Raw genomic sequence first — 9,879 nt, forward strand, 5'->3', positions numbered from 1 at the left:
AGAGTTGAACTAGAAAGATCAGGGTTTTTTTAAGAAAGACTTTATTTTGAGTTTTACAATTTTTTCCCCATTCTTGCTTCCCTCCCCCCACTGCCCGCAGAAAGCACTCTGTTAGTGTTTATATTGGTTCCATGTTATACATTGAAGATCAGGAATTTTTAATCTTGGCATGGGTGGACTTGCTTTCTAAAAAACATTTTGAAAATTAAATTTCAACATAATTTATAGATTATTTACTATAATGTATATTATGTATTATAATATTTTATTATATGGTATAATGTATCATAATATACCATTTTATCATGTGGCATAATGTACCATATTATACTAGATGTACATGTGTTATATGTATATAAGTATTATATATAAAATATAGTTTTATGTCTTTTAGTTCTTTAATTTAAAAACATGATGCTGAAGAGACCCCAGGCTTCATCCGACTGTCAAAGTATTTCATGACACAAGTAGTGGTGGTGGTAGTGGTAGAAGTAGGCATGTTGCTGGTGGTGGTAGTGATGTGGTAGTGGCAGTAGTGGTATGATAGTAGTAGTAGTGATGGTGGTGGTGGTAGTGGTGTGGTAGTAATAGTAGTAGCAGCAGCAGCAGTAGTAGTAGTAGTAGTGATAGTGTGGTGGTGAAGTGGTGGTGGGGGTGCTGGTAACCACTAACGTTTATGGTAGCTAGCTTTTATTTATCTAGCACTTTCGGGTTTGCCAAGGGTTTGATCATCACAACAAGCCGCGGGTAACACCATCTCCATTTCACCGATGAGGAAACAAGAAAAACCCCCGAGCTCCCCCGTTCCCGCGGCCCCCGAATCCCCTGGTCTCATTCTGCCACCTCTTTACCCACCTGTGGCCCCCCTGTTCCCGAACAGCTGGAGGGTGGGGGGCCCTCCCGCCCCCGAGCCCCACGTCCTGGGCTCTGATTCGTTCCCACTCACTCTCTCCTTGCTCCCCATCCCCCAACACAGTGTTGCGTGGCTCTGGGCCCCGGGCCCCCCCTTTCTCCCTTTCCCTCCCCCCCAACTCCTCACCCTTTCAGCCAAGCCGCATGTGCGCGTGGGAGACCATGGGAGAGCCGGAGGAGGCACCCCGTGTTCTGAAGCGGGGTGGCGAGCTGCAAGGACGGCTCATCTGGGTGTGACTCATGCGTGGGGGCTCCACTCTGGGGCTTTCCTCGGGGTGCCCACGCCGGGCTCAGTGAAAAGGTCGGGATGGAGAGGGGGAGGGAAGGGAGCGGTGCCACCGGGTGCCCCCTCGCCCGCTAAGGCATCCGCCGTGCGTGAGCCCGCAGCCCTGGACCTTCTCGTGGGCTTCTCCCTTTCCTCCAGTGTTCAGACGCTAGAGAAGGGGGACCAGGTTAAGAGGTTCGGGGCGGGAGGGGCGGGGCTGAGACCGAAGAATAAGGCCATGGAGCCCCGGAATCTTGGCCATCCTTTGATCCAACGCCTTCCCTGGGCAGATAGGGAAAAGGATTTATCCCGCGGGACAGAACAAGTCGGTGGCAGGAGTTGGGTCTCCTGAGTCCTAGGCCCAGGCTCTCCTGTCTGGCTAGCAGCTTGCAGGGGTGAGCCCTCTCAAAGGGAAAACCCGCTCCGGACAAGCTCCAAAAGAAGCCGGGGCCCCTCAGGCAGCCCCCCCCCCCAGGATTGCAGGCTCTGATTTTGGAGGCAAAAGACCCGGGTCCAAAGCCTGGCCTGGTCACAACTCTACGGGGGTGACCCGGCGAGTCATTTCACCTTATTTCCTCATCTGCAAAATCAGGGGGTCAGATGAGATGACTTCTAGTTCTATGGGAGAGAAGATGGAGCTGAGGGAGCCCTGGACTTAGGCAGGAGCTGTCCTAAATGTCTGATTCCCACCCAAGAGGGGCTCGTTGGAGCTTCTAAAAATATTACAACTTGAGGGTGTGGAATAAATGGCTCTCAGTCCTCGGGATTGAACTCGGGCACCCCCTTCTATGACCTTTCCTGATGCCCCTCCCTTCATCTCCTCGCATCCTTTACTGTATGTACCACATCCACCTGGAACTGGCTGCCCTTCCCTCTCAACCCGCCCATCCCCCAATGGGAGGTGCCACAGTCTGAGAGTGGGGAGGCCCCTCCCTCCCTTCAGGGTGTCCTATAGGACATTAGTTGGCACTGCAAACATTCTGAAAATGGCAGATATGGCCCAGGCCTCCAATGGAAGAGCTAGCAGCTGCGGGAGGTTGGGGTGGAGGAAGGGGAGGCCAAGATGGGTGGGGGGAGAAAGGGGGAATTAAGAAAAGTCCACAAAAGCAGTTTCAGTTTCCAGACCAACTGAAATAGCCGTTTTCGGTTCAGCCTCATCTCTCTGCCCAGATTTCTGCAGAATTAGGGGGAGAGAAGGGAATGCCCATCTCCCCCCTGCAGCCTACCACCTGTGTGATCCCCTGTTCCGTAAGCATCTGGGCTCCGACCCACCCCACCCGCCTCTCTGGACTGAGCAGACTCTGGGTTCGGGGCTGCCCCCATCGCTGCCCCCTGACCCGGGTTGGGCAAGTCCCTCTGCAGGAAGGGGGGGCAGTGGGGCTGCCTGCGGTAGATCTGCCACCTCTTCAGTTTTGAGTTCTGCCCAATTGAGAATGGGGCAGGCGCCAAAGGAGCCAGTGCTCTGGAGGCAGAGCTCACGGGGTGCACGCCACCTCACAGAGCTGCCGGGTTTCGCAATAAACCGGTCTTCTAATTGCTGTGCTAAGGGGAGAGGGAGGGAAGAGAGAAGAGAGGAGGGAAGAAAAAAAAAAAGACTCAGGCCTTTGTTATTAGTTTGAGGCCTTGGCGCCGACCACAGAAACTGCAGTGTTTTTGCAAAGGCGCAGCAAGTTACTCCTGAAGTGGTTTTTAACAGGGACTTAAGACTTCCTGGTCTAAGGCAAGAGGACGACATTCAGCTGAGCTGCCTCTGGGGCTGCTCAGCCTGGAAGGAGCCTGGGGGAGGGGACACAAGAGCAGACGAGGCCAGGAGCCAGAGAGGGCAGAATTTTATTACCAAACCAGCAGTAGAGACACACACACACACATATGCACACACACACTCAAACACAAAAAAAAAAAAAAAATATATATATATATATATATGGCTAGAAACTTGTCTTCTCTTCTCCAACGGCTGGATTAGTGCAATAACATAAAAATAGAAATCTATCGTGCGCAGGCTGGGAGCTCCTAGATTTGAAGCAGCAGTTAGCAATAGCCCATCCAGGCTCGAGGTCCCAGTAAGTCTCCCGGAGACCTCCCACCATCAAGTCTTGGTTGCAGATGCCAACTCCCATTTGCAACAGTCAACAGGCCGTCGTGGCCGGCCGGAGGGGCAGTCCGGACCGTCTAGTCTTCATGCATGGTCTCTCGGGGGTTGGGGGAAGCAGGTTCTGGCTCCTGCTTCCCTGCCCCAGTCCCAGGACTCCAGGCCTCCCTGGGTCCCGCAGCCCTGTCGTCACCTTCTCGCTCTGGCTGGTGGAGCTCGCCGAGGCCCGCCGCAGTCCCACCTCTCAGCTCTGTCATTCCTGACCCCGGGTGACCCAGACGTCCCCGGGTCCCGACAGAGGTTCCAGAGGTGTTTCTTCACCCCGGTTCGGCAAGAGCATTCGTCCCTTACACCTCTTCCCCACAGTGGTCTCGATGGTTGGGTTCTGGTGTGGTTTGGGAAGGGGGGGGGTGGTTTGTTTTTTTTTAATATGTCTGCAAGGCAGCAGTTTTCCAAGTTTGGGAAGGGCTGTCAGCGCTCCTGGAGGGAGATGTTGGGGAGCCACTGGTTGTTCTCTCGGCTTTCCTCGCAGTAGCTGGCCACCTCTACCAGCCCGTGGCTTTTCCACGGGTCAGTATGAGGATTCTGGAAGGGGGGAGAAGGGGAAAAATAAAAAGGAACATCAGACGGGGAAGCCGGAGGGCGCCGCATTCTTCCCTCCCCCTCCCCCATTCAGAAAAACAAGGCCCATCCCAAAATAGCATCAAGTTAGGAGCCACGGGGCCCGGCTGGGCGGGGACACCCGGGCCCAGGCCCACGGGGGCCCGAATAGCTCGGTGCTGAGCTGGCCAGGGCACGAGATGCCCGCTCCTCCAGCCAGATGGCAGGGGACGGGATGCCGGGCCCCGACTCCCCGCCCCTCCCGGGGCCCCCGTCCGGGTCGCTAGGCAACCCGGGCCGGGCGGACACCCACCGTGACCAGCAGGCAGTGCAGGTCGCGGGCCTCGTCGCTGTCCTCGGCCGGCCCCGGCTCCCCCAGCAGCTCGGCCAGCCGCCTCATCCCGGACACCCGCACGATGTCTATGTCGTTGTCGCAGCAGAAGGCCTGGATCAGCGTGAAGTGGATCTGCAGGGCGATGTCGTCCTCCTGGTCCTCGTCCAGCGCCAGGAGGCAGAGGACCACGCTGTCCGGGTCCCTGCGCGGGCCGGGAGGGAGAGCAGAGGTGAGCCCCGGCCGCCGCGGGCGGCCCCCGCCCCCCGCGCCCCGCGCCCCGCGGACACTCACACGTTCATCAGCTTGGCCGACTCGTACACGCCCACCGTCAGGCGGTCCTGGCGCTGCGCCGCCACCAGCAGCTCCTCCACCGCGTCGCTCACCGTCTGCATCCTGCGGGGAGAGCCGGAGCGGGCGCGGGTCAGGGCGGGCGCCGGCGGCCCGCGGGCCCCCCGCGCCGGCGCCCGCCCCCCGCGCCCGGCCGCCACTCACTTCTGAGCCGCGCTCTCGCAGGCCACCACTTCTTCCAAGGTCATGGTGCAATTGTAATCCACAGTGGAAGGAGCCCCCAGAGCGGCCGCACACAGGGGGGCCGGGTCCGCGCTGCCCAAGCCGGCCGAGCCCGCAGCCGGGCGTCTCTCCGTGCCGAAAGGCGCGGCGGCGGCGGCGGCGGCCACGGGTCCCGAGGCAGGGCAGCCGCGACGGAGGCGAGGAGGGCGGCGAAGGCTTCCTGGCCAAAGCGGCTCTGGGAGGGAAAGCAAGCCGCCCGGGCGCCGGCAAGTAAATCCAGGGAGCGCGCGGCGGCGAGGCGAGGCGAGGCGAGGCGAGGCGAGGTCCGGGTCCGGCGGCGGCGCTCCGGGCTGCACTCCCGCGGCCGCCGCCGCGCCCTCCTTATATGGCTTCGCAGGGGCCGGGGGCGTGGCCCGCCGCGGCCCTGCGCCGCCCGCATTGGCCGGCCGGCCGAGGAAGCCGGAGGCGGCCCCGGCCGCTATTGGCCGGCCCGGCGGAGCGGCGCGCGGCCCGGGCGGCAGCCCCACGTGGGGGCGGCGCGGAGGGGGAGGGGCTGGGACCTTGGGTTTTTTTTACCGAAGGCGGTTTCGAGTGAATTTCCCGGCAAGCGGCCCCGGCACGGGATTTCCACGGCGCGGCCGCCGCGTGTGACTGTGCAGAAAGCCGCTTTCCGGGAGCGGGCCCCGCCCCCCGCGCTGGGACCCCCAGCTCGCCGTGCCCCTCTGCACCTCGCACCCCCATAGCCCCGGGGCTGGGCCCCGGCGGGGCTGGGCGCTCTCCCCCCCCCCGGGGGGGCGTTTCGTGTCATTTTACAGGCGGGGAAACCGAGGCTGGGCCCGGGGCCAGAGCGGGGCCCGGGACCCGACCGGGAGCCCGGCGGGGTGCGGGGCCAGCCCCGCTGCAGGAGGAGGCTGGGCCAAACGCCGCCCAAGCCCCCGGGCCCGGGCACCGGGGCGCCCCGAGACCTTTGTGCCCCAACCGGAGAAGAGCGGGCTATCCGGGGGGACCCCTTAGCCGGGCTCCCGGGGTGCCAAGCTGCAGCCCAGCCTCCAAGCCGGGCCAGGGAAGGGCCGGGGCCCCAGGGCCGGCTCAGGGCCGGCTGCGGGCGAAGCCTCGGGAGACTGGGGACAACAAGGGGCGGTCCGTGGGGGGGGCCGGGGGGGGGCTGCTCGCAGGCTCTTCGTGGCTCCCCGCACCCCACGGCGGCTCCTTGCCCCCGAGGTGCACGCTGCACCCGCCTCCCCCGTCGCGGGTGGGCGCAGGCCGCCTGGGGGCGTGAGCGGGGAGGGGAGGGGGACAGGTGGCGGCCGCGCTGGCCCCCAGCCTGGGCCGAGGGCGTCCTCTGGCGGCACTGCCCCCTTCCAGTCTGGCTTTCGTAGCCCCGAGCCCGGGGGGGGGGGGGGGGGCGCAGAAGGTAACCCTGGGAAGAGGCTTGGAATGTGGAATGTCTGACCCTGGGGGGTGGGGATGAAGGGGTCCTTAGCACCAGTGGGGAGAGAGATGGAGAGAGGTCCTTAAAGCACAGAATGACCCCCCAGGGGGGAGCCGGCAAGGGGAGGGGTCCTCAGAGCACAGAGTGACACATCCTGGGGGGGCCCTAGATCATAGAATGACAACCTGGTGGGGAGGGGGCAGAGTTCATAGAGCATAGAACGTCAGAGCTGGAGAGCCCTTAGAATAGAGAATATCAAAAAACGAAAAGAACATTTAAAATGAGAAATCAGAGAAACCATCTAGTCCAAGTTCCTTTTCTAAGGAAGAAGCTGAAGACCTCTGGGAGTGAATGACCAGCCACAACTGGCAAATATCAAGTCCAAGATAAAGGTCCAAAGCTCCAATCAGGACTTCCCAACTGCTGCTGACATTGCTAACATTATTACTTCCTCAGTGACCTTCCTCAGTTTCTCTCCTCTGTACAGTGAATAGCTAAAGTCCCCAGAATGTGAGAACAAGGACACCCTGGTCTGGTCAAGGCAGAAGGATGGAGAGCGCAGCTGACATCCAAATTCTGCTCTCAGATCTGTTGCTCAGCTGCTGCATGGCCCTCAGCGGAGTCGTTCTGGATCTCTAGGTTTGTAAAATGAGGGACTTCCACATCACTAAGACTGAGAAAAGGACTAGCAGGATAGTCCAGGCCCTGTCAGTTAAGGGCAGTGGTCAATGAAGACTCCATATGGCCTACAACTCAACCTGAAGGAACCAGGAATGTTTAGCTTGGGTAAAAGAAGACTGAGAGGGAATGGGGTCTTTTCAAGTATTTGAAGGGCTAGCTTGTGGGAGTTGGATGGTGAAGTAGTTAAAACACTGGGCCTGGACTCAGGAGGATCTGAGTTCAAATTTGCCTTCACACAACTTACTAGCGATGTCTATCTATACTCCTAATTCTGTTCTGCAGCACCAAATGGACCAAATGCAATGCCTCTTTCAGAAGATGATAGTTCAATAATCTTTGACTCTCATGACCCTAGTTGGGGCTTTCCTTCTCCAGCTCACTTTACAAGGCAACTGAGACAAAGAAAGAGGATAAGTCAGAAATGTCAGATAATTCTGAGCTGTGCGAATGTCCCCTCCCCCCTCCCTGAGGGATTTTTAAACAGATTCTGGGTGATCATTAAAAGGAATGTTAGGGGGCAGCTAGGTGGTGCAGTGGATAGAGCACCAGCCCTGGAGTCAGGAGGACCTGAGTTCAAATCCGGCCTCAGACACTTAATAATTACCTAGCTGTGTGGCCTTTGGCAAGCCACTTAACCCCATTTGCCTTGCAAAAACCTTAAAAAACAAAAGGAATGTTAGGTGGGATGCCTACTTAGGTGTGTCAGGTTGGATCTGATGGCCTAGGGGTCCAGAGTTGAAACTCTGGGATCCCATGACTAGATATGAACATAGAGCTCAAATATCAGCTATTAGAATATTACCTATGCAATATGAATCTCTCTGGGCCTTAGTTTACCCATATGTAAAATGGGAGGGGGAGATGTGTGTCTGACAGGCTGAAAGCTAAGCCTCATTCCCTGTCTGATAGTCTATGATCCTCAATTCTCAAAATCAGGGATTTTCATCCTCAAGAGGGACTGCTCAGACAGGAAATGTGGTTCGCTACCACCATCTGTTGGCCAATATGAATATTAGCAGCCTCAAGAAAACTTGGGGTCAGAACAGCCTATGATATGGGCAGAGCCCCCAGTGGGTAGTGAGGGGAAGGGAGGGAGTCCTTTGTGCAGAGGAAGGAAAGAGAGCCTGGCCCAGCTCTGGCTGGGCCCGAAAGGGAGGGTAGTGATTGCCAAGGGAAATTCCATATTATTGGAGTTGAGAAGGCAGGGGAGGGGAGGGCAGGTGTCAAAGATCAGTCATGTGTCTGTGTGGGAGAGAGAAATAATCACCTGAGGGAGGCCTAGCCCACAGGCCTGGGGAAGCATCAGAGGGACAATAACTCTAGTATCTCAGAGAACATGTATGGTTCCTCTTTTTTACAGATAGCCTCAGACTTACCCAAGGTCACCCAGGTTCTAATTATGAAAGATGGATTTCCAGTGTAGGTCTTCTGATTCCCCAGCCAGTTTTTGACCCTTTTCTGCTGTTTTCATTTTCATTCATCACAGAAGCAAACTGCTCACTTCCTCCTGTTTCTCTCCCCGCCAAGCTAGGCATAACATCTGGTGATAAACTAAGGAGGTTTTTAAGGCTGATTATAATGAAAAAAAAAATCTAAAAAAACCCCTCTGAATTTGGAGATAGACTGAGGACCTGGTTTGAGAAGCTGATTGACAACTTATTGGGGAGGGGACCCTGAGTCTTTCTGGCTCTCAGGTGTGGAATCAGTCCAATGAGATGGTTGGGCTAGAAGCTTTCACTGGTGCAATGTTTGAAGCCTAAAATCCCTCAAAACTCTGCTCCTGCTAACAGTGTGAATAAACCTTACTGAGTCATTTCCCTCTTTTACTCTTTGGTATTAGGGTTTGGAGGGGAAGGAAGAAGGAATATACTGGGAAATACAGTGAAGTAAAAATAAAAGATACTAATAAAATGTATTTTGAAAAATTAAATCTCAGCATTCTTCCTGGAAAGGCTTTGCCAATCTATCATCCTTTTGTTCATCTCACAATTGCTGTGACTGTCTGGACCAACCCTTCCTTCCTGGACTAGCACTCTCCATATATGGTCCCCCATCTCCCACCCTCCCTTAGCTGTAAAAATAAAGAGGTTAAATTGATCAGGGGTAATTTACTAGGGGTTCCTGAACTTGGTTTGTTACTCTTTTGAAGACTATATCACAATAAAATTGGATTCTTTTCTAATCTTACCTCTTTTATTTCATATATTTACCAATCTGATTCTGAGAAGAAATCTATGATTTCACTAGGTGATTAAAGGGGTCCCAGACATAAAAAAGGCTAAGAACCCCTGACCTAGGTGATCTCTAAGGTCACTTTTGTCCAGAACTTATAATTCAATTTACCAAGCATTTTTAAAGGATGACTAGCTGTGTGACCCTGGGAAAGTCACTTAATCTGGTTTGCTCCAGTTTCCTCATCTGTAAAATAAGCTGAAAGGAAATGGCACACTTCTGCAGCATCTTTGCCAAGAAAACCGTGTGATCCAGGATGTCACTTTACCCTGTTTGCCCCAGTTTCCTCAACTTTAAAATGAACTGGAGGGGCAGCTAGGTGGTGCAGTGGGCAACTGGGCCTGGAATCTGGAGGACCTGAGTTCAAATCCAACCTCAGACATTTAATGATTGCCTAGCTGGATGACCTTAGGCAAATTACCTTAAACTATTGCCTTGTGAAAAACAAAACAAAACAAGAAATAAATAAAATGAACTGGAGAAGGAATTGGCAAACCACTCCAGTATTTTTGTCAAGAAAACCCCATACAGGGTGGCGCAGTGGATAAAGCACCAGCCCTGGAGCCAGGAGTACCTGGGTTCAAATCTGACCTCAGACACTTAATAATTACCTAGCTGTGTGGCCTTGGGCAAGCCACAACCCCATTTGCCTTGCAAAAAAAAAAAAACCCATACAAAGTCACAACTGAACTGATGTAAAAGGTTCTAGACTGAGTACCAGAATTCCTCTTAGCTGCAGCTCCCCACCCCACCCTAAATCACCTTGTAATTATTCTGCACATACTTATATATATGTTCTTTCTTATGATAATTGTAAACTC

The 9,879-nt window shown here is 55.3% G+C and overlaps 1 protein-coding gene across 1 annotated transcript; it reads right to left on the bottom strand.

The window, feature by feature from the left end:
• Window positions 1-3,030: 3,030 nt before the first annotated feature.
• Window positions 3,031-4,829, bottom strand: GADD45B (growth arrest and DNA damage inducible beta). The gene is made up of 4 exons (XM_074204608.1): window positions 4,696-4,829; window positions 4,495-4,596; window positions 4,183-4,405; window positions 3,031-3,854 (listed from the first exon to the last, which is right to left on the bottom strand). Exons 1-4 carry the CDS (start codon window positions 4,737-4,739, stop codon window positions 3,741-3,743), a joined length of 483 nt encoding a protein of 160 aa, XP_074060709.1. The 5' UTR covers window positions 4,740-4,829; the 3' UTR covers window positions 3,031-3,740.
• Between the last annotated feature and the right edge of the window lie 5,050 nt (window positions 4,830-9,879).

Source organism: Macrotis lagotis, chromosome X (assembly GCF_037893015.1).
Source record: "Macrotis lagotis isolate mMagLag1 chromosome X, bilby.v1.9.chrom.fasta, whole genome shotgun sequence".
Classification (NCBI taxonomy): Eukaryota; Metazoa; Chordata; class Mammalia; order Peramelemorphia; family Peramelidae; genus Macrotis; species Macrotis lagotis.

What these genes read in the sequence shown, in the direction of transcription:
- GADD45B (XM_074204608.1), bottom strand. Translation starts at nt 4,739, where the DNA reads ATGACCTTGGAAGAAGTGGTGGCCTGCGAGAGCGCGGCTCAGAA. An exon ending in TGCGAGAGCGCGGCTCAGAA is followed by an intron (nt 4,597 to 4,695) that starts GTGAGTGGCGGC and finishes CTCTCCCCGCAG; the next exon opens with GATGCAGACGGTGAGCGACG. An exon ending in TCGGCCAAGCTGATGAACGT is followed by an intron (nt 4,406 to 4,494) that starts GTGAGTGTCCGC and finishes CGGCCCGCGCAG; the next exon opens with GGACCCGGACAGCGTGGTCC.